The following is a 24,217-nucleotide window of genomic DNA, read 5'->3' as shown; positions in this document are numbered from 1 at the left end:
AATTGTCTGTGGTTTAGTGCATGAGCTCTAATGAAGTTAACAGAGTCCCACTTCAGTGATTTACTACACAGCGCTTGTTGGTGGATGAGGCAGTGTATGGCTATTGGATGAGAATGGTTATGTTTGTCCATCTCTTGGTTAATGCGAGCAATTACTCCTTTCTTAGACCCCACCATGCTAGAGCACCCATATTGTCACACTGTCTAGTTTAGGCCCAGTTAGCCCAGTCTCCAAACCATTCACAGTTTGGCAAACCTTTCATAGATATCCTCTCCTGTAGTTGTTCCTTTGATGCTTTGCAGTGTAGCAAGCTCTTCTGTGACTTCGAAATAGTCATTCGTCCACGAATAAAATCAGAAGTTGTGCAGAATCACGAACATCATTGCTTTCGTCGAGTGCTAAGGAAAAATAGAAAGTTTTTTTGCGGAGTTTTGCAAATGCTGATGGAAATTGTCTCCCATTTCTTCAATCCTCCGTGTAATTGTAGGTCCTGAAAGACTCACTGTACTAAATAAATCGGCCTTCTCTGGACACATCTCTTTGGCAACAGAAAGAAGGCATTCTTTAACAATTCTCCCTCAACGAATGGTCTGCCAGTGCACGCTATTAGCTTGGCAACTTGAAAACTTGCTCGCAGTGATGAAATATTTAGCTGCTTCTGCTTCACAAAAGTATTTTGCTGAGTTGTTAATGCATTTTTCAGTTTTAATATTTTATCTTTCTCACTTCTCCGCCACAATCATATTTTATCTTTACGTTGAGTTTTATAGTGTCGACGTAAAATGTATTCTGTGAACACAGACACTATATTCTGGCATATCAGACACACAAATCTTTCCTTGTACTGCATGAAAAAGTAATGATACGTCCACTGTTTTTGAATTCCTACACTCCGAGTCAATTTTATCTTTCTTGACATCATTGTTTCCTAGGGAGTCAAAATTGCTATTAGTAAATACCAATATATATACAGCGCTACAAAAACAATATACCAGCAATAACTTTGCCCACACAGAGACATACAGACTGCACTGCCCATCAATGCAGTCTGATTGGGGGAACTCCGCTTTTACCCCAAGCTCACACTGGTGCGGGTGCCATTAAAAAGTTAATTACACCTGCAGTTTGGTTCACAGATCGCAGTGCGATCTGCGAACTCGCATAGGAATCTGATCGCATGGGGGAGAAGACCCATGCGATCCGATTCCACTGCAGGAAAAAAGAAGGCACATGTGCCTTTTTTCTTCCGAATCTAATGCAAGTTCAGCCATACAAGCATATGGCTGAACTCGCACTGCTCAGAGATCGCAACAGTATAAACCGGCGCTTACACAACATACAACATATAACCTCATATAATTGAATAGCAATCAGAATATAAATGCACTTACTGTCATTTAAATTGGGGTTTCCTACTCCTCGGCTGTCTGTCACTGACCAGCACGGGAAAACAGCAGGCAGCGCCTCCAGAGATCAGAGATCACTCTGTTATTACCCCTCTATCATTTACTCAGCACACGGGAATATCACTGGGAGTGGAGCCGAGGGGCAAGTGAGGGAGCTGAGGGAGGGAGAGCCAGTCAAGCGCAGCCAGGGGAGGGCTGGCAGCCTTAGGCCTGGGGGGCAAGTCCAGTCAATTGGCCCATTGAACCATTCACCAGCGCAGCCCAATGAGTGCCCACCGCCGCAGCTCAATCATTGCCCACCGACGCAGCTCAATCAGTGCTCACCAACGCAGCCAAATCAGTGCTCGCCACCGCAGCCCAATCAGTGCCCACCACCGCAGCCCAATGAGTGCTCACCACCGCAGCCCAATGAGTGCTCACCACCGCAGCCCAATGAGTGCTCACCAGCGCAGCCCAATTAGTGCTCACCAGCACAGCCCAATTAGTGCTCACAAGCGCAGCCCAATTAATGACCATGGGCCGGATAAATGCCCTCGGTGGGCCGCATGTGGCCCGCGGGCCGTAGTTTGAGGACCCCTGCACTAGGGCCTGGCGCTTCTTAGCCCGGCGCTTCTTAGCCTGGAGCTTCTTAGCCCGGAGCTTCTTAGCCCGGCGCTTCTTAGCCCGGAGCTTCTTAGCCCGGAGCTTCTTAGCCCGGCGCTTCTTAGCCCGGAGCTTCTTAGCCCGGAGCTTCTTAGCCCGGCGCTTCTTAGCCCGGAGCTTCTTAGCCCGGTGCTTCTTAGCCCGGAGCTTCTTAGCCCGGCGCTTCTTAGCCCGGAGCTTCTTAGCCCGGAGCTTCTTAGCCCGGCGCTTCTTAGCCCGGAGCTTCTTAGCCCGGAGCTTCTTAGCCCGGAGCTTCTTAGCCCGGAGCTTCTTAGCCCGGAGCTTCTTAGCCCGAGCTTCTTAGCCCGGCGCTTCTTAGCCCGGAGCTTCTTAGCCCGGCGCTTCTTAGCCCGGAGCTTCTTAGCCCGGCGCTTCTTAGCCCGGAGCTTCTTAGCCCGGAGCTTCTTAGCCCGGAGCTTCTTAGCCCGGCGCTTCTTAGCCCGGAGCTTCTTAGCCCGGCGCTTCTTAGCCCGGAGCTTCTTAGCCCGGCGCTTCTTAGCCCGGAGCTTCTTAGCCCGGCGCTCTTAGCCCGGCGCTTGTTAGCCTGGCGCTTGTTAGCCCGGCGGTTCTTAGCCCTGCGCTTCTTAGCCTGGAGCTTCTTAGCCCGGCGCTTCTTAGCCCGGAGCTTCTTAGCCTGGAGCTTCTTAGCCCGGCGCTTCTTAGCCCGGAGCTTCTTAGCCCGGCGCTTCTTAGCCTGGAGCTTCTTAGCCCGGCGCTTCTCCACACCAAACTCTGTCACTTGCAATGTTCTCCCGTATTTAAACGGCTGTACGCCGTATGGACCTGAAAACTCAATTTCCCTGTACAATAATACGGGATAAACCGTGTGGGGTTGAAAGCTATGCGGGGGTGGGGGGACAACGTTGTTAATTCGACATGGCCGCAGGGACGCGGAAACGCACGTTTGCCACCGTGCGCGCTTCGCCATGCCTGCAGATAATGTAACCACGCAACTTATTTCATTCCGCAGGATGTCCACCCGTGCAGCCTTCAAGCACGGCCGCAGGTAAATGCCTCCGACACTGTCGCCCACTGCCCATTGTCGACGTTTACCGTTGAACTTGAAAATCCGCGTCCGGGCGGCGTGGTTGGATAAACGTCTGCCGGCGTTGTGACGTTCACTGGAACTGTGACGCGGGTGACGTTGCCCCCTCCCCCCGCCCCCCGCCCCTCTCCCCCCACCCCCCACCCCTCTCCCCCCACCCCCCACGCCTCCAGGCCCTACAAAATCATCGTCGACGGATCTCACAGCCACTCTTCTCTCGGTTGGCACGGCGAGCAGCGCAGCCGTGGCGCTGCCTACCGCTGGCATTGCACACAGCACCCAGGAACCAACAGTCGGCTCCACAGTCCCTATAACAGCAGCAGCAACAGCAGCAGCAACAGGAGCAGCAACAGAAGCAACAACATCAACAGCAGCAGCAACAGCAATAAGAACAGCAGCAACAGGAACAGCAACAGAAGCAACAGCAACATCAACAGCAGCAGCGACAGCAACAACAGCAACAGTAACAACAGGAGCAGCAACAGAAGCAACAACATCAACAGCAGCGACAGCAGCAACAACAACAGCAGCAACAGCAGCAGCAACAGCAGCAGCAACGGGAGTAGCAACAGAAGCAACAGCAGCAACAGCAGCAGCAACAGCAGCAACAACAGCAGCAACAGCAGCAGCAACAGGAACAGCAACAGAAGCAACAGCAACAACAACAGCAGCAGCAACAACAACAGCAGCAACAGCAGCAACAGCAGCAACAGTAACAGCAGGAGCAACAACAACAGCAGCAACAGCAGCAACAGCAGCAACAACAGCAGCAACGAGAGTAGCAACAGAAGCAACAGCAGCAACAGCAGCAGCAACAGCAGCAACAACAGCAACAACAGCAGCAGCAACAGCAGCAACAACAGCAGCAACAGCAGCAGCAACAGCAGCAACAACAGCAGCAGCAACAGCAGCAACGGGAGTAGCAACAGAAGCAACAGCAGCAACAGCAGCAACAACAGCAGCAACGGGAGTAGCAACAGAAGCAACAGAAGCAACAGCAGCAACAGCAGCAACAACAGCAGCAACAGCAGCAGCAACAGCAGCAACAACAGCAGCAGCAACAGCAGCAACGGGAGTAGCAACAGAAGCAACAGCAACAGCAGCAACAACAGCAGCAACGGGAGTAGCAACAGAAGCAACATCAGCAACAGCAACAGCAGCAGCAACAGCAGCATCAACAGCAGCAGCAACAGCAGCAACGGGAGTAGCAACAGAAGCAACTGCAGCAACAGCAACAGCAGCAACAACAGCAGCAACGGGAGTAGCAACAGAAGCAACAGCAGCAACAGCAGCAGCAACAGCAGCAACAACAGCAGCAGCAACAGCAGCAACAGCAACAACAAGCGTCCCGGGCGGCTCCACAGGCTCACTGGTCGAGGACTCCACATGGAGCCCTTTCCCATCGTCGTCAGCACCAGAGATCTTCGTCAGCACCTCGTCCGTGCCGTCTGCCGACCGGACGGAGTCTACGGCCACTTCTCACGACACCATCAATGGTGACGATTCACTCAGCCGGCGATGACAGGAAATTGTAATGACTCAGGGAGTCACGATTCCAATCAAGGGTTATTTTTTTAAATTAACATCACGTAAATCGATGCATCGTGTAACACATGTATTATGCTACGGCATAATTATATTTTTGCATATGATAGCACACACGTGTGTGCGGGAGCTAGGTGGCAATGTCGAGGTCTGTTGGTCACGACGAGAGGGCTTCAGCAGAGAGTTTTGCCGTTCCTCCTCCTCCGTTTAAGGAGCGCAGACCACAGTGGGGTTTGCCGTGTGCTCCATAGTTCGAGGCTGCATGGCCATAATCGCAGCACTGCGGCTTGTCTTTAATTATCCACTAATTAACGAGTTGTGCGCATAATAATTGCACGACATAATTAATAAAGAGAAAAATCCATGCGACCACGGGGAGAGAGACACCGCAAACTCCAAATAAACAGCAGGCGTCAGGGTCGGGATAAAACCCACGGCCTCCTGTATACCAGGCGAGGGAGTTAACATCTCACCACCCACGATGTGGCGAAAGGGGGCATTGGTTACGATGTCATTCATCACCTGATGTTGGCTGTGGCCGGGAATTGAACTTAGGCTCATAACTTACAGGGCACTAACCACACTGCCACGACTTTCCCCTGTTTACGAAGGTCAAAGTGCTTCAACATGTTTGAGCCTGAAACCGACTGCATTTTGTGGTTTGTAATTTTTGAGTGTGGTATTTTATATATTTCTAGATTTGTATTATCCTGCTCAATATTACTTTGTTTATTAATGTCAATTTATGGCATCGATTTATTTTAATGCAACGAAGGATTAATGTAAGGTGTTCACTCTATTCCTTTAATTCCTTCTCTATTCTACACCACTCGAAACTACACTAGTATACACTCCACTATACTACATTGAAAACTAGTTTATTTAGAACTGCTTCTTGTCTTTAGTTTGTTGTCCTACCCCGCACCTCGGATTAGCACAGTTGGCTACACACCGGTGTGAATGAAGTTTAACAAAGTAAATACGAAGACAAACATACGTGCAATGCAGTGGAGTCTGGCCCAATGCTTATTGCTGTGTTTTTTGTTATACCGATCAACACAAACACAGAGATTCAAAAGTGGACTCGAAGCCATGCATCCCTGGCCGTCGCGGCTATATGTCCTGCGGTTGAAAGATCTCGAACATCTTTGAACCATTTTGGAGAAGAAGGTTAACAGCTACTCGATGATCAATGCCAGAGGTTTAGAATGCAATGTTGATGTTTAGTGGTTACCCAACAATCAAATTGTCTTGTTTCAGGAAGTACAAGCGTTGCTCCCCCTGCCACCACCACCACCACCACGTGCATCCCGCAGCAACCCATGACTCCAGTGCCAGGTGCTCGGCCACTCCTCCGCATGGCACCATCCACACCGCATCCCTGGGGCACTTTTCGCTGCTCGCGACCGACTCATTCGTAACAATGTGTTCCCATTCACGGCAGTCACGGAAAAATCATTGGGAGGTTTTTTTGTGTGACAATAACTGTGCCGTGAAAGTGCTGTAACACTGGCATCTCAACTACAAATTACCGCTGCTCTTTAATCGTACGGTGCTAGTGTATCCGGTGACCTTAGTTCAATTCGCGGCATGGCTAACATTAGTAACGGGTCAAGTTCGGACCGGTCCCACACTCTCCCCTTCCCCAACCGGCGGCACTGAACAGTGCGGTGAAGTATGGTTAAAAGATCCCCGTGGCAAAGCGCTGTAAATTATGATCGTGTTCAATGCAGCCAACTCCTCCTGTTGCTGTCATAAAAAATATATAATAATAATCACACGTCCCTGCGTAGCGATGACTTCTTAAGCTCTTTCTGGTTGAAGAGAGAATGCATCTTAGCGAGCTTCACACGGTTACAGTTCAAAGCGAAGAGTGAAAGTGGCCTCCTACTCAATTCCACGTTACCATGGCAGGGACAATCCACACCTTATCGTCCTATCGTGACACCCATGTTATCATAATGAGAATATTTATTTACACTGGAGGAATCCGGTAAGCTATAAAGCTCTTTTTTTCACAGATGTCCATTTGGGGCGGGTAAGAACGTTACAACAACAAACAGTACACACACACGATAGGAGTGGAAAGTACAAGAAAGGTAAATAAATCACCCACACACATACAAATACAAAACTAAACTATCCCCATCCTATCAGGCAAAGCCCACTGAGGTATTAACTTATTTGTCAAAGGTGACCTGGCTACCACGAGTGGACAGCTTATCATTTGGACATTTATCGCAGCCAAAATAATCTAAATAGTTAATGACCCCCGCCCCCCCCCCCCATATGGGATGAGGGCTGATGCAACCCCCAGCTGGGGTTTGAGTCACATGCCCCGAATCGAGTCACATGCCACCAGATTCCGCTTTCGACCGGAGTTGCGTTACAAAAGCCAGCGAGCTAGACGCGATGCAATACACGCGGACGAGTATCACAAAACGTATCCCGATCTAACGGTCACATCTTCTGTGTAGATTGCCTTACAGCAAAGCATGGCGATTGGCACGTTTGGTCATGTGTGCAACTTGATTTGTTCGGTTGTGTCAGGTGGCAAAGGGTATTTGACTTCAGACTTAACGCGACCTAAACCCAAAATTCAATAAAGAATCAAACGCCACGTGCGTTGATGTATTGAGCGGTGGTGTAGCGATTAGCGTGCTGCACTACGAAACCTGGTGAACCGAGTTTGATTCCCACTCACCGTCAATACCAATGACGATTATATAAATCTCTGCTTGGCAAAACAGATAACTCGACTCAATGGACTTGTGTATGTGTAGTGACATCGGGGATGTCACTGTATGGTGCCGCCCCGGGAGGGTCGTGGCGTGTGATGTTTCTACGTCGCGGACAGCACCGGGTGGGTTGCTGTGAGGCCGGCTTGAGCATAGCACGGCGTGCGATGCACCGTCATCACGTACACCCCGTAGGCGGGTGTAGTACCAGCCCTAGCGGGGCTTGGTGAGCGCTGGGATAGCGCGGGCACCACGCATAGCGTGTAGTGCGGGCTCCCACGAGGGGGAGTGGGAGAGTGTCAGCCCAGGGGCAGGGTTGCCCCGGGCCATGGCACTCTGGTTGACCCCGTAGACACGTGATCCGGAGTGTTCATAGAGAAGGCCCCAGGTGGGGGGGCTAGGGGGTGATTACGTGTCCAGGGAGAGCTCTCGAGGGGGATAGAGGGAGCTAGAACGCTCGAGAAGGTGGGCGGGGCCGAGGGCGGAGCCGGCCCCGACCCGGGAGGATATAAGGTGGGTCCCTGAGAGAGACCAGAGTCGCTTCGTTCTACAAGCTGGAAGCTCTACGTCTACAAGCTGGAAGCTCCACATCTACAAGCTGGAAGCTCTACGTCCTACGAGGCATCAACACGTGATCGAGGACCCGAGTGAGGGTCTGACCCTTCGTCGCTGTAACTCCTACGTATAGAGTAGTTAGCTGGGTGGTCACCACCCTAGGCTGTATCTGGTGAAGGGGCAGTTACCCCTTTGTGTTAACGTGTTGATGTTACAATAAATGTGTTGTCTCTAAAGAGAAAAGTCTGCAACTCAGTTGGACTCACTACACGTGAACAATTAAACGAGCATCATGCGCGTCGATGCTTCGTGTCGTCTCTGCAGATGCGCGTCTCGGCTGCAGCTTTGACGACGCGGCGCTCCCGCTGTGCGGCTGGACTCAGTCGGATGATGATGATGGAGACTGGATTAGGAACTCGGGAGCAACCCCCAACCCCAACACCGGCCCACCTGGGGACCACACCACCGGCTGTGAGACACCACTGCCCACCCCCACACCCCTGTCCCTTGAGCTGGAACTAAACAGTGCATATGTCCTTGCACACAGCTGATTGTTATTTGTTTTCATTGAGGCAATGTTCGGGCTCATTACATCACGTTGTGATGTGATGTAACGTTGTAAATGTTGTGGCTTGGCTCTCCAACACACCGGTGTGCTGTACTAGTAACGAATTGGCACGTTCTGTTTACGTGACAAACCTTATTCATTGGCTGTGTCGTGTGGTGGCGGGTTTAACGACACATTTATATTTATGACATCAAACCCAAAAAAAAGGATATTATAGATAAACCAAACTGGTTATGAAAAGCGGGGGATAGAAAGATGGGGAACGGACTCGCTGCCTCATATTGTTGCGTTTTTCTTTTTAATGCTGTGCAACTTCCCATGCTCACCAATGAGACGTGGGAAGATGTTAACTACCTCACCTGATATACAGGAGGTCTCAGGTTGGATTCCGACCCTGACGCCTGCTGTTCATTTGAAGTTTGCGTGTCTCCCTCCCTCCCCGTGGTCGCGTGGATTTTATCCGGCTCCTCCGGGTTTTCCCTCCACATTTAGAATCATGCATTTAGAGTATTTGGCTGCTATAAATGTCCACGTGATTATAAGCCATTACATTGAGCTATCATTTGTAATGGCCAGATCGCTGCTGAAAAAGTGCTACATAGCTCAGTGGGCCTTCCCTGGCAAAATAAAATGTATTTATACTCTTTGGTTCTTTCGGTAAAGTCACATAGGTATAAAAATAAAATAAAACAAAAATAATATATCACGACGTTTCGATCGCAACACAAGCAGTCGTCCTCAGGCGGAAAAAAGAATCCAGCAGTGGAACTGCTGAACCAGCGAGAGAGCTGTTATATAAGTGGCGAAGGGCAAGCAGGCGGGGTCTGAGCTGGAAAGGAATTCCATCCCCGGATGCAAGCACGACAGTTGTGTTAATGGGGGAGATTAAGGAAAGAGAGATTAGGGAGAGATTAGCATGAAATGAGCTTCCGGCGCCGCATAAGAGTATCATCCCAGCATATGCGCACAACAGCGGTGTTAATGGGAGATTAGCACTGTGTTGATGGGAGAGATCAGGCAGGGATATTAGGGGGATTAACAAGTTAATGTAATGTCTATGTGTAACACAAGCTGCGGCGCTGCCAACTGCGCTGTGAGGCAAGCACGTCCACGCAAGAGAACCACCACAACGGTGGTCGCGTCAGTGAGACACAAAGCCCATCACACAGCCAGAACCATCGATACATCGAGGCTAAGGGAGCAGAGGTGAACATGTTAGTGAAACCCCAGCCCGTTAATGCAGAGGCACCTAACAGGGCTTTGTGTCTCACTGACGCGACCGTTGCGGTGGTTCTCTTGCGAGGACAGAACATCTTTGGCCGCGTGAAAAGCCACAAAGTTGGATGGGCCTCCTGTTGTGCTTTCGAGATGCTGGGATGAACAATAGCAGTGAAGAGAAGGAGTAATTAAAATGTCGTTTGCATCACGCTGAAGCCTTCGGTAGAGACTGTGCCTTGAACTTATCCAGCAAGGATGGCTCCAGACTCGGATAAGAACTTGATTCACAGGACATTGCCAAGGGATCACAGCGGGACGTCCTCGTTTGTTTCAGCCTCCTTCTACCTCTACCTGGACTCTGCGTCCGTGGGAGCTGGGGGAGGAGTGAGGCTCCTGAGCCCCAGCATCAACACCAACCAGAACGTGTGCCTGAGCTTCTGGTACCACATGTACGGCGATGAACTTATGACCCTGAACGTGCACGTGCTGGAGGACGGCGGAGAGAGACGCGTGTGGCGCGCGGAGGGGCAGCAGAGCAGCGCCTGGCTGCAGGGAACCGTCACCATTCAAGCCAGGCCAGAAACCCAGGTCAGTGGCTCCTAATAATCACTCAGCTCAGTGCCACCTGGCAGCACCGGCCTTGAGATGAATCGTGCATCGCATCTGACGTGCTAGATGATGCTGGTTGTGTTTTGCATAAAGGTCCCAGTGTGAAGGGGAGATTCACGCTGCCCAATCACCTTGTACTATACGTATGTTGTATGTATGTATGTTTAACTTCGCACCATACGTAGCCAACCGTGATTATGGAGGTGTGGGTGAAGGACTAAACTTAAATAAATTCGTTTTCAATCTGGATTTAAAAGTGCATAGCTCAAGTGGCTTCTCATTTACACTGTGATTTGTGTAACTGAGATCGTTGACTTGAAGCTATGCAATCACAAATGCAATACTGTGCACTGTTGTAGAGCATTATGGGTAATACATAAACCGACTTCCGTCTATCTCTCTACATTCAATTGCAATATGATCAGTGCATCAGGCCATGGGCCATCCAAAGTTATTATCCAACTGCAGAATATGTTTAAACAGGCAAACTCTGCACTGGTTTTCAACTTCTCAGTCTCGTCAGCTGAGCTAGAATTTGTAGCATCGAGAACAAGCCTGACTGCTGATGAGACACACATGATAAAAACCTGACCGATGTTGAGTTCCACATCATTAAAATTGGTTCAGAGTATTCTAGTGTGCAAAATTTTATGTCTGGAAAGCTTGCGGGCTGACGCACTGAAACGCATTTTAGTTTAAATCTGACGAGCCAAAGGAACGTCTGCGCATGATATCACCCGTGCAAACCGATTTTGCCAACAAAAGTTTAGATATGTGGTTAATAAATGTTCTACACAAATCATAAACAGATTTCCATTGAGTTGGTAATTTGTGGATCCTGTTTGAGACGAGATTTCAGGTCAGATTTCCCTGTTTCAGACATCATGAGTGGGCTGTTAAACCAAAAAAAACCCTTTTTTTTAACATGTAAAGGACACTGAGCTGTGTAGCTCTTTTTCAGAAGCAACCTGGCCACAATTGATAGCTCAACGAAGTGGATTATCATCATGTGTACATTTCTAGCAGCCAAATACTCTAAACATACATACATAACGCATGTTTCTAAAAGTGGAGGGAAAACCCGGAGGAGCCGAAGAAAAATCCACACGAGAGAGAGAGACACACACAATGCAAACTCTAAATATACAGCAGCAGACGTCAGGGTCGGGATCGAACCCACGCTCTCCTCCATACCAGGCGAGGTAGTTAACACCTCCTAGCCACCGTGATGATGATGACAGAGAGAGACACCGCAAACTCCAAATATACAGCAGGCGTGAGGGTCGGGATCGAACCCATGACCTCCTGCATACCAGGCGAGGGAGTCAACCTCCATCCACTGCAGCTCCCCTAATAATTACTGATAGAGCAGCCGGAGAGAATGAACTGCATACGCTGCGTGAACATGCACCAGTGCTGGTTGCCCAGTTTTGCAGCGGTAGCGCCGCTCCTCATTCTGGGAGCAATGTGTCGAGGCTCTGTGATCTTCCTAGGTCACCATCGAGGGCGTTCGAGGACAGAGCAGGATGAGTGACGTAGCGCTGGATGACATCGTCGTCGTGATGGGGAAATGCCCAGGTGAGCACAGATCTGTGCACTCTCAGGAACAGGGTCGCGATCTCGTTTCACGAAAAATCCTGAATTATCCCGAATGTTGGAGTTTAACAGCGACGACGACGGCGATGAAGAATGCCGATAACTTTCCGAGCCTGAAAAACCATACCTACCGCATGCGATGTTATTACATAAATTTGACTTGTATTGTCAGAGCGTTAAGTTGTTCTACACGCGTACATTTTACCGCAGCTGATGCGCACATGCCACACGAAACACCGTGACGTGTTGCACCGTCAGAAAGCTGATGCAAAAGTCGCGTCACCGTGAGACACCTCATTGCAAATGAGCCACTCTGTCCTGTCCGTGACCCTCCCCCACCCCACAGAGTGTGTGAGCGGATGTGACTTCGATGAGATGGGGGACTTCTGCGGCTGGGCGAACAGCGGAGGGGACTTTGGCTGGGAGCAATGGAACGGTCCCACAGACACTGAGAACACTGGCCCTGACGATGACTTCACTCGGCCTGGCTGTGAGTATCTTACAGCCTCGCATCACTCACAGCCTCCACTCGAGCTCCTGGCATTGACACCCATACCCAGTATAATGTGTCTCGATCACTGTGTTAGTGACTACAGCAGTGTGTGTGTGGATCACTGTGTTAGTGAATATGGCAGTGTGTGTGTGGATCACTGTGTTAGTGAATACAGCAGTGTGTGTGTGGATCACTGTGTTAGTGAATACAGCAGTGTGTGTGTGGATCACTGTGTTAGTGAATACAGCAGTGTGTCTCGATCACTGTGTTAGTGAATACATCAGTGTGTGTGTGAATCACTGTGTTAGTGAATACAGCAGTGTGTGTGTGGATCACTGTGTTAGTGAATACAGCAGTGTCTCAATCACTGTGTTAGTGAATACAGCAGTGTGTGTGTGAATCACTGTGTTAGTGACTACAGCAGTGTGTGTGGATCACTGTGTAAGTGAATACAGCAGTGTGTGTGTGTGAATCACTGTGTTAGTGACTACAGCAGTGTGTGTGAATCACTGTGTAAGTGAATACAGCAGTATGTGTGTGTGTATCACTGTGTTAGTGAATACAGCAGTGTGTGTGAATCACTGTGTTAGTGACTACAGCAGTGTGTGTGAATCACTGTGTAAGTGAATACAGCAGTATGTGTGTGTGAATCACTGTGTTAGTGAATACAGCAGTGTGTGTGTGAATCACTGTGTTAGTGAATACAACAGTGTGTGTGTGGACCACTGTGTTAGTGAATACAGCAGAGTGTGTGTGAATCACTGTGTTAGTGAATACAACAGTGTGTGTGTGAATCACTGTGTTAGTGAATACAGCAGTGTGTGTGTGAATCACTGTGTTAGTGAATACAGCAGTGTGTGTGTGTGTATCACTGTGTGAGTGAATACAACAGTGTGTGTGTGTGTGTGTATCACTGTGTAAGTGAATACAGCAGTGTGTGTGTGGGTCACTGTGTTAGTGAATACAGCAGAGTGTGTGTGGATCACTGTGTTAGTGAATACAACAGTGTGTGTGTGTGTGTATCACTGTGTAAGTGAATACAGCAGAGTGTGTGTGGATCACTGTGTTAGTGAATACAGCAGTGTGTGTGTGTATCACTGTGTAAGTGAATACAGCAGAGTGTGTGTGTGGATCACTGTGTTAGTGAATACAGCAGAGTGTGTGTGGATCACTGTGTTAGTGAATACAGCACAGTGTGTGTGGATCACTGTGTGAGTGAATACAGCAGTGTGTGTGTGGATCACTGTGTTAGTGAATACAGCAGAGTGTGTGTGGATCACTGTGTTAGTGAATACAGCAGTGTGTGTGGATCACTGTGTTAGTGAATACAGCAGTGTGTGTGTGGATCGATGTGTTAGTGAATACAACAGTGTGTGTGTGTGGATCACTGTGTTAGTGAATACAACAGTGTGTGTGGATCACTGTGTTAGTGAATACAGCAGTGTGTGTGTGGATCACTGTGTTAGTGAATACAACAGTGTGTGTGGATCACTGTGTTAGTGAATACAACAGTGTGTGTCTGTGTATCACTGTGTTAGTGAATACAGCAGTGTGTGTGTGGATCACTGTGTGAGTGAATACAGCAGTGTGTGTGTGGATCACTGTGTTAGTGAATACAACAGTGTGTGTGTGGATCACTGTGTTAGTGAATACAACAGTGTGTGTGTGGACCACTGTGTTAACTCTGCTGTGTGTAGTGGGGAGTTACCTGCTGCTGGACTCTGAGTTCAACGACCCTGGAGCGACGCTGCTGCTGGAGAGTCCGGCTCTCCCCTCCTCTGGGTGCCTCGTCCTGAGCTTCCACTACTTCCTGTATGGGTCAGCAGAGAACATGGCCATCAACGTTTACATCAAGGAGGGTAGGAAGCCTGTAGACTTATCGATAATTTGATGCCCCTTGACATTTCAGAATGTGGTTTTGTTTATTTTCTGGTGGACAGCTCTCCGGTAAAACTGAACGCCTTTCAATCGAGTAAATTAAAATTCACATGGAGCTCGCTTTTCCATCATCCCAGAGACTCCCAACCTCCGCGGCGGAGTGCGGTGTGTCCCCGTGACGTGATCGGAGGTTGCGGCTCTGCGTTTTAAATCTCCGTTGCTGGTGGGGTTGTCCGCAGCAGGCTCCAGCCGGCAGCTCGCGTGGTCCCTGCAGGGGAACCAGGGAGCGAGCTGGATGCTGGCGCGGGTCGAATTCTCTGGCAGAGGAGCTGTGCAGGTAAGCGAGCGGTCCTGGTGTGTGTGTAGTGGAGTAGCACGCACGTGTGAGTGGCGGACAGTGAGGACCCGTCAAGGCAAACAGGTGCGGTGAGAGAGCAATCCAGAGAGAGACGACCAATGAAGATGCATAGCAGTGATTGGCTGGCTGCAAATGCAGACACGGTGTAGGCGCCTGGGAGTCTGGAGATGGGGGCGATAAGCGTGGCAGAGAGCTGCGTGAGCAGCAGCTTAATGAGGGCTACCTGGGGTCTCTTAATGAGTAAGGGGATTTAAGGCGATGTGCGGAGACACGAGGGAGTGGTTGTGAGTTGAGTTGGTTGGAGTAAAGAGAAGCGGGGAGACGAGAGAAGTCCGGGTCCCGCTCTCCACACCTCGTCCTCTCCAGCGGTGATGACTGATCCCCCACTGGAGGCAAGAGGTTGGAGAAGTGAGGGCAGACAAGCTAGCAGTAGAGAGGCTAGCGGACTCCTAAGTGTGAGTGCAAGAAAACTAGCAGTAGAGAGGCAAGCAGAGTACATAGCGGAAGGCTAGTAGTGGAGAAGCTAGCAGAGTATATAGCGGAAGGCTAGCAGTGTAGAAGCTATCAAGAGTGTATAGCGAGAGGCTAGCAGTAGAGAAGCTAGCAGAAGATATAGTGAGAGGCTAGCAGTGGAGAAGCTATCAGAGTATATAGCGGGAGGCTAGCAGTGGAGAAGCTAGCAGAATATATAGTGAGAGGCTAGCAGTGGAGAAGCTATCAGAGTACATAGCGGAAGGCTAGCAGTGGAGAAGCTAGCAGAGTATATAGTGGAAGGCTAGCAGTGGAGAAGCTAGCAGAGTGTATAGTGAGAGGCTAGCAGTGGAGGAGCTAGCAGAGTATATAGTGAGAGGCTAGCAGTGGAGGAGCTAGCAGAGTGTATAGTGAGAGGCTAGCAGTGGAGGAGCTAGCAGAGTGTATAGTGAGAGGCTAGCAGTGGAGGAGCTAGCAGAGTGTATAGTGAGAGGCAGTAGAGAAGCTAGCAGAGTGTATAGTGAGAGGCTAGCAGTAGAGAAGCAAGCAGAGTGTGTAGTGAGAGGCTAGCAGTAGAGAAGCTAGCAGAGTGTATAGTGAGAGGCTAGCAGTAGAGAAGCTAGCAGAGTGTATAGTGAGAGGCTAGCAGTAGAGAAGCAAGCAGAGTGTATAGTGAGAGGCTAGCAGTAGAGAAGCTAGCAGAGTGTATAGTGAGAGGCTAGCAGTAGAGAAGCTAGCAGAGTGTATAGTGAGAGGCTAGCAGTGGAGAAGCTAGCAGAGTGTATAGTGAGAGGCTAGCAGTAGAGAAGCAAGCAGAGTGTATAGTGAGAGGCTAGCAGTAGAGAAGCTAGCAGAGTGTATAGTGAGAGGCTAGCAGTAGAGAAGCTAGCAGAGTGTATAGCGAGAGGCTAGCAGTAGAGAAGCTAGCAGAGTGTATAGTGAGAGGCTAGCAGTAGAGAAACTAGCAGAGTGTACAGTGAGAGGCTAGCAGTAGAGAAGCTAGCAGAGTGTGTAGTGAGAGGCTAGCAGTAGAGAAGCTAGCAGAGTGTACAGTGAGAGGCTAGCAGTAGAGAAGCTAGCAGAGTGTATAGTGAGAGACTAGCAGTGTAGAAGCTAGCAGAGTGTATAGCGAGAGGCTAGCAGTGTAGAAGCTGGCAGAGTGTATAGTGAGAGGCTAGCCGTGTAGAAGCTAGCAGAGTGTATAGCGAGAGGCTAGCAGTGGAGAAGCTAGCAGAGTGGATAGTGAGAGGCTAGCAGTGGAGAAGCTAGCAGAGTGTATAGCGAGAGGCCAGCAGTAGAGAAGCTAGCAGAGTGGATAGTGAGAGGCTAGCAGTGGAGAAGCTAGCAGAGTGTATAGTGAGAGGCTAGCAGTGGAGAAGCTAGCAGAGTGTATAGTGAGAGGCTAGCAGTAGAGAAGCTGGCAGAATGTATAGCGAGAGACTAGCAGTGTAGAAGCTAGCAGAGTGTATAGCGAGAGGCTAGCAGTGGAGAAGCTAGCAGAGTGTACAGTGAGAGGCTAGCAGTAGAGAAGCTAGCAGAGTGTATAGCGAGAGGCTAGCAGTGTAGAAGCTAGCAGAGTATATAGCGAGAGGCTAGCAGTGGAGAAGCTAGCAGAAGATATAGTGAGAGGCTAGCAGTGGAGAAGCTATCAGAGTATATAGCGAGAGGCTAGCAGTGGAGAAGCTAGCAGAAGATATAGTGAGAGGCTAGCAGTGGAGAAGCTATCAGAGTACATAGCGGAAGGCTAGCAGTGGAGAAGCTAGCAGAGTATATAGCGGGAGGCTAGCAGTGGAGAAGCTAGCAGAGTGTATAGTGAGAGGCTAGCAGTAGAGAAGCTAGCAGAGTGTATAGTGAGAGGCTAGCAGTGGAGAAGCTAGCAGAAGATATAGTGAGAGGCTAGCAGTAGAGAAGCTAGCAGAGTGTATAGTGAGAGGCTAGCAGTGGAGAAGCTAGCAGAGTGTATAGTGAGAGGCTAGCAGTAGAGAAGCTAGCAGAGTGTATAGTGAGAGGCTAGCAGTGGAGAAGCTAGCAGAAGATATAGTGAGAGGCTAGCAGTAGAGAAGCTAGCAGAGATAGTGAGAGGCTAGCAGTGGAGAAGCTAGCAGAAGATATAGTGAGAGGCTAGCAGTAGAGAAGCTAGCAGAGTGTATAGTGAGAGGCTAGCAGTAGAGAAGCTAGCAGAGTGTATAGTGAGAGGCTAGCAGTGGAGAAGTTAGCAGAGTGTATAGCGAGAGGCTAGCAGTAGAGAAGCTAGCAGAAGATATAGTGAGAGGCTAGCAGTGAAGAAGCTCGCAGAGTGTTCGGTAACAGGCTATCAGCGGTGAGGCTAGCAGAGCGTACGGTGGGAAGCTACCAGAGGGTGTAGTGATAGGCCAGCAGTGGAGACAGCAAAGCGAGCAGAGCGTGGCAGGCAGGCTAGCAGTAGAGAGGCTCAGAGAGTGAGAGAGAGCAGGCTAGCAGTGGAGAGGCTGAGAGAGAGAGCGGAGTGAGTGAAGCAGGCGAGCAGCGCAAGCGGGAGAGTTGCCACGGAGTCACGTGGTGTTGACCGTGAGGAGTTCTGTTCAATGAAAAGTGACACAGGGGAAAAAGAAGAAGTTGTCCGCGTGAAATAAAAGCACTACATGTGTAGCGGCGCCGTTGTGGTCACCACACTCGACTTGGGCTTTCGCGCCGCACTGGCCGGATTACGCCCCTTGCTTTACAGAGGCTCTCCACAAATGAACACAAACTCGTTAGATAACCCAAACATGGCAACGCCTCCTGGCTTAGACATTCCCAAAAGACACCGGTAGAACCATCAACCGGGCCAGAGCGTCACCAGTTCGACGCGCACGCAAATGGGGAATTGAAGACGAGCCATAGCAAGCGCGATTGTGGCCATGCAACACAAACAACGGACGATATCGACTGTGGCCAGCGCTCATTCACTGGAGGAGGAACGGCAAAACGACACGAACTCTCTGTGCCGAAGCCCGCTCGTCGTGGCCAGCAGACCTCGACATTGGCATCGAGCTCTTGAACTGGTCGCTGCCGCACGCGAGAGTAGAGTAGGAATGGCGTGCACTCCATGGCTGGGAGATGTTAATTACCTCGCCTGCTATACAGGAGGTTGTGGGTTCGATCCCGACCCTGATGCCTGTTGTATATTTGGAGTTGGCATGTTTCTCTCTCTCCCCGTGGTCGCATGGATTTTTCTCAGGGTCCTCCGACTTTTCCTTCAACATTTAGAATAAATGTCACGCGTTTAGTAGTATTTATACACTTCGTTGAGCTATCATTTGTGATAGCTCAGGTCGCTTCTAAATAAAAAGAGCTACACAGCTCAGTGGGACCTTTCCTGGAAAAATAATTTTAAAAATGGTTGAGTTTAGTTTTAGTTCATGCCTCTCGCGGGATCTCGTCGTAGGGGCGTGTGATCGACGCGTGGCACTGTGGGGGGCGGGGGGGAGCTTTCGTGTTGACTGCACCCCCCGCTGCCTGTCTACACCAAATGCTGCTCTCAAAGCTTCCTCACTGAGGCACGCAACACGAGTGAATGAGACAGGCAGATTGCGAACATTATTCATTTCACATTGTGCCCAAAATCTCCCAAGATGGCCCACGATGAGTTATGCACGAGGCGTATCCCATTATAATAAGTTCGCACTCATTACACACACAGCGCTTGCCACAAATGAGCCACAATACCTCGCTGATCTCAACAAGGAGCATAAACCACCATCACGCGAACTCCGGTCATCCTCACAGCAGCAGCAGCTTTTGGCTGGCCATCGAACAAAGATGCTTCTGCGGCCGTCTGGAATGCTCTTCCTTCCAATATTAGTAAGCCACTGGGAGCTATGCACTTTTAAATCCAGATTGAAAACTAATTTCTTTAGAGCTGCTTTTTGCTTTCAGTTTGTTGTCCTTTCTCCTGCATCTCCGATTAGCACAGTTGCCTACGTAAGGTGCAAAAGAAGTCCACCATACATACGTACATATTCGTTGATGCATTAATCGGCCAGTGACCTCCCACTTAGAAGTTTCACGGAGACACAAAGTTTTTGCTCTGTCGGCTCTCATAACTCCGAACGCGAACCAACTCGCGCCGTGTGCTTCTTACGTTCCAGTTCGCCATTGAAGGAGTTCGGGGTGAAACAGGCGAGAGCGACGTTGCTCTGGACGGTCTGTGTGTCACCGAGCAGGGCTGTGCGCCAGGTATGACTGCGCTGAACTGTGAGGTAGCGTCACGCTACGTTGGGTGCGTTGAACTTGTTTTGTACGTAGCCAACCGTACTCATCGGAGGTCACAGCACAGCAGCTGTTTGTAAATGTTGTGGATTTACTCTCCAACACCCCAGTGGGCTGAAGTAGAAACTAATTGGCACGTTGTTTACTGTATGTGACAAACCATGCTGGCTGTGTCGGGTGTTGGAGGGTTACGACACTTTTATACTTACGCGATCTAACCCAAAAACCTTCATTATGAATAACATTGGTCGCGAAAGCCTGCTACGTGTTAAGCTGTTTGTAGGTCCTCGCAAAAGCGCACCTGCTCTGTCACGCATTCCCTGTTAACGCCGCTCGCGTTCGGAGCTTAAAAAGGATCGGTACCGTGCGCCGGTGCGTCTGGCAAGTTGATGAGCGGTGCGGATAACACAGTTGGCAATCTGGAGCCAGCGATGCACATTCCACATTACGGTGGCATGGGACGTAGTTTATAGTAGATGGGGCCATCCACTGTGCGGCAGTGGCAAAATGTTAACTACCACGCCTGGTATACAGGAGGTCGTGGGTTCGATCCTGACCCTGACGTCTGCTGTATATTTGCAGTTTGCGTGTCTCTCTCCCTGTGGTCACGTGGATTTTTCTCCGGTTCCTCCGACTTTTCCCTCCACATTTATAATCGACCTGGTAAAATAAAAAAATATAGTAAACTGTCCACCCAAGCAGTGCTCACCACGTGTTACTCATTTGACCGGCCTTAGACGGATGGTGGACTGAGTGAGCCCTACCTGGGAGCAGCTTCATTCATGATGGGCTGAGTGAGCCCTACCTGGGAGCAGCTTCATTCATGATGGGCTGAGTGAGCCCTGCCTGGGATCTGCCTCGTTCATGATGGGTTGAGTGCTTGTGTAATTATGAGTCCTGTGACAGCATCGGTTACCTCTCTGCTCCTCTTTACACTGGACTTACACCGTGGCATGACATTTTTATATTAATCTTTGACAAACGCCAATTTAACAGAATACAGTATCATACTAATGTACATTCATGTGTGTGTGTGTGTGTACTATGTGCATTGTCAACAGTCTGTGAACCCCCGACTACAAGTGGAAGTTCAGGTAAGCCCCTCCCTCGTCTCATCGCTACATTCTATACCTTGAAATGTGACGGAAATGTCCATCTTGTCTCGTTCAGAAATGCACGCATGTGACTGCAGCAGTGTAAACAATTTCGTCAGTCTTGTTTACAAAGCATTCCTAAACTAAAACAAAACTTTTTATACATTTACCAGGTAAGGCCCCACTGAGCTACGTAGATGAGAGAGAGACACTCAAACTCCAAACATACCGCAGGCATCAGGGTTGGGTTATAACCCACGACCTCCTGTGTCCCAGGCGAGGTAGTTAACATCTCGCCAATGCGGCGCCCAATTTAGACCCTAACTTTTGTCCGTTACAGGTTTCACATCAAGTCACCTTTAAAACGCGTTTGGGTGATTCGTTTGATTGGAATATCGCAGGGTGGATAACGTCATTCATAATATCTGGGGTGGGAGCAGTGATCTTGTAGTGGCACCACGAAACCCGACGACCTCCGTTAAATTGTGGACATGGTTCACAGTGGCGAGCGATATCTGAACCAGTCCTAGTTCTGCCCCTTAACCAACCCACGCTGACCAGTGTGGTGAAGTATGGTCATGAAAACCCCGGCCACTCACACGGTGAGGGGGAGGGCTTCATCCAGAAGTTGATAAAAAGTTGAAAATGTTTGTTTACGAAATTTGCTGTTTGCTGCAGGTGATGACATATTTCTAATACATTTTACAGAATTGAAAAAAAAACACCTTTGAGCGATTGCAGTTGGCACCGCACGTATGAGCGCGGCTGTTGTGAGGCATCAGCCCGCGTTAATTGAACGGTGGACACCTTCGCACAGAGGAGATGGATGGATATTGATGCCAATTCGAATGCCACACGAGACGTCGATTGCATTCACGTTCATTGTCATTTCCTTGTCGCATTAACTACACACGTCACCGCCAGAATCCACAACTCCGGCGGAATCTGCGCCCGGCTTCGTCACAACGACCGAACGATCGACCCACGCTGACAGCGCTCGCCCGCACCCAATCTCTACCACGCATTCCAGGCCAGGTTCCACACCGCCGACGACGACCTCTACTCAACCGCCCGTCGCGACGCCTGCCGCAGAATCCACGGCGAGCAGCGCAGCCGTGGCGCTGCCGACCGCTGGCACTGCACAGAGCACCCAGGATGCAACAGTCGGTTCCACGGTCCCTATCACAGCAGCAACAACAACAGCAGCAACAGCAGCAGCAACAGGAGCAGCAACAGGAGCAGCAACAGAAGCAACAGCAACAACATCAACAGCAACAACAACAGCAACAGCAACAACAGCAGCAGCAGCAACAGCAGCAACAGCAGCAACAGGAGCAGCAACAGGAGCAGCAACAGAAGCAACAGCAACAACATCAACAGCAACAACAACAGCAACAACAACAACAACAGCAGCAACAGCAGCAACAGCAACAGCAGCAACAGCAGCAGCAACAGGAGCAGCAACAGAAGCAACAGCAACAGCAACAACAACAGCAACAACAACAACAGCAACAACAGCAGCAGCAGCAACAGCAACAACAGCAGCAACAGCAGCAACAGCAGCAGCAACAGGAGCAGCAACAGAAGCAACAGCAACAACATCAACAGCAGCAGCAACAGCAGCAACAACAACAGCAACAACATCAACAACAACAGCAACAACAGCAGCAACAGCAGCAACAACAACAGCAACAACACGCGTCCCGGGCGGCTCCACAGGCTCAATGGTCGAGGACTCCACATGGAGCCCTTCCCCATCGTCGTCGGAGTCCACGGCCACTTCTCACGACACCACCAAAGGTGACCGAGGATGCAACGATTCACTCAGCCAGCGATGAGAGGAAATTGTCAAGACTCAGGCGGTGACGATTGAAATGAAGGGTTCATGTATTTTTTGTATTAACATCGCATTAATCGATGCATCGTGTAACACCACGGTGGATTATGCTACGGCATAATTAGGTTTTTGCATATGATAGCTCACACGTGCGTGCAGGAGCTAGGTGGAAATGTCTTTTGGTTACGACGAGAGGGCATGCAAACAATCCACCGGCTTGCGTGCAGTAAGGAATCCGATGGTTTTCCCTGTCAGTCAGAGGCATTGTTCTGCACCCCCTGAATAGAGATGGGACACTTGTTGTTTCCTCTGCCTATGCCTCAAAACTATAAACTAGCATTACCCGTGCAACCGATTTTGTCAATGTTTCACACAAATCAATGTTTCACACAAATATACAGATTGCCTTGGTAATTTGTGGATCCTGTTTGAGATGAGATTTTAGCTCAGATTTCCCAGTTTCAGACATCATGAGTGGTTTGTTAAACCAAAAGAAAACTCGTTTTTATTTTACCAGGTAAGGGCCCACTGAGCTACGTAGCTCTCTGTCAGAAGCGACCGGGCCATAACAAATGATAGCTCAACGAAGTGGCTTATCATCATCACGTGGGAACTTATAGTGGTGACTCAACGTCACGCGACCACGGAGAAAGAGACACGCAAACTTCAAATACACAGCAGGCATCAGGGTCGGGATCAGAACCCACCACGACCTCCAGTATACCAGGCGAGATAGTTAACGTCTCCTAGCCACCGTGGCGCCCTCACCCTGCTTTGAGCGATCCAAAGCTAACCCGTGACATGAGTCGCACTCTTTTGTGCAGCGTCTTGAGATGCGGGTCGCCTTTAGATGCTGCGTGAATACAAACCGTGTCGCGAATTGCATGGCACGTGAGCTTACGGATGTGGCAGCAAGCGGTGTTGTTTAGTCCTCTTCTTTTTATTTTGTAAATTATTTTCATTGATCCAACCACGGGGGGGTGGAAGGGGGGGGTGTACAACTTCCGTGACAGGTGAGGGATTGGTGGCTCGACAATCAACAAGGACGTGCAGGACCGTAGCATTGTGCGGTACGTGATGCGTTAGATCTCCCTTTTCTTCGGGAAAAGATGGGGGAAAGAGGGGGGGGGGGAGTCAGTCTCATTTTAAGGTCAGTCAAGTAAACTCAAGGTTTCTGGAGTGGCATTCACGAGGGGGGACCCCAGATCTAGGTGAACTCCCCGTTTAGTCCTCTTGTTATTTTCAACGTTACGTTGATTTGTACGATCCGGCAGTGCGTGCACGCAATGAACGTGTTTGAAACACGTCGTTATAATGCGTTGTAGAAACGCCATGGTTACCTTTGTGTTTTCAGTAGTAACGAGGTGTGTTGAAATTTGTTGTTGCACGTGGAAAAGTTCACCTGTGACACAACGTGCGCGTACAGAATAAAATGAAATCGAGAATTGTTTTTACTCCTGCAGTTTAAATACGCTCAGGGTTTAAGGACGATACGGTTTTCTTATACACACATATGTAAGTGTGAACAATCTCGTACTTTTTTTTGTGGCATTAAAGCAATCCCAGAAAGATACAAATATAGATGAATGCAAATATGCGTCCACGTAAAAATTTTAATCGTGCAAAACTACTGGATGCTCATCTCGCATGGAACGTTGCTCCGGTGAAACTGACGAGAACACCGCATGCCGTGCTTCGCAGAGAGCACAGCGGTGAACACCACCACAACAACGACCACCACAACAACGACCACCACCACCGTGCCCACGCCCTCCGCCAGCACCGCGTGCATCCCGCAGACACCTGCAGCTCCCGAGCCAGGTACGTGGCCACTCCGGTGGTCATCCTCACAGCAGCAGCAGCAGCTGCAGCGCCTTTTGTTCTTACCACCGAACAAAGACGGCACTTTCAGGTGCGTTTCTGCGGCCGTCTGG

The 24,217-nt window shown here is 49.8% G+C and overlaps 1 protein-coding gene across 1 annotated transcript in view; it reads left to right on the top strand.

The window, feature by feature from the left end:
* Positions 1 to 3,021: 3,021 nt before the first annotated feature.
* The window catches only part of LOC133357469 (zonadhesin-like), an 83,887-nt gene continuing 62,691 nt past the window's right edge, over positions 3,022 to 24,217 (top strand). The window contains exons 1-14 of the mRNA XM_061575414.1: positions 3,022 to 3,054; positions 3,267 to 4,589; positions 5,899 to 5,976; positions 8,256 to 8,402; positions 10,052 to 10,305; positions 11,820 to 11,904; positions 12,269 to 12,412; positions 14,113 to 14,274; positions 14,533 to 14,630; positions 19,232 to 19,319; positions 20,414 to 20,446; positions 21,477 to 22,165; positions 22,216 to 22,246; positions 23,985 to 24,104. Of these exons, the coding sequence (XP_061431398.1) occupies positions 5,961 to 5,976; positions 8,256 to 8,402; positions 10,052 to 10,305; positions 11,820 to 11,904; positions 12,269 to 12,412; positions 14,113 to 14,274; positions 14,533 to 14,630; positions 19,232 to 19,319; positions 20,414 to 20,446; positions 21,477 to 22,165; positions 22,216 to 22,246; positions 23,985 to 24,104 (1,867 nt within the window). The 5' untranslated portion in view covers positions 3,022 to 3,054; positions 3,267 to 4,589; positions 5,899 to 5,960. The remainder of the gene's footprint in view (positions 3,055 to 3,266; positions 4,590 to 5,898; positions 5,977 to 8,255; positions 8,403 to 10,051; positions 10,306 to 11,819; positions 11,905 to 12,268; positions 12,413 to 14,112; positions 14,275 to 14,532; positions 14,631 to 19,231; positions 19,320 to 20,413; positions 20,447 to 21,476; positions 22,166 to 22,215; positions 22,247 to 23,984; positions 24,105 to 24,217) is intronic.

This window comes from Lethenteron reissneri, chromosome 58 (genome assembly GCF_015708825.2).
Source record: "Lethenteron reissneri isolate LAM-NWPU_2019-01 chromosome 58, ASM1570882v1, whole genome shotgun sequence".
Lineage (NCBI taxonomy): Eukaryota > Metazoa > Chordata > Hyperoartia > Petromyzontiformes > Petromyzontidae > Lethenteron > Lethenteron reissneri.
This window is presented reverse-complemented; position numbering and strand designations above follow the sequence as displayed.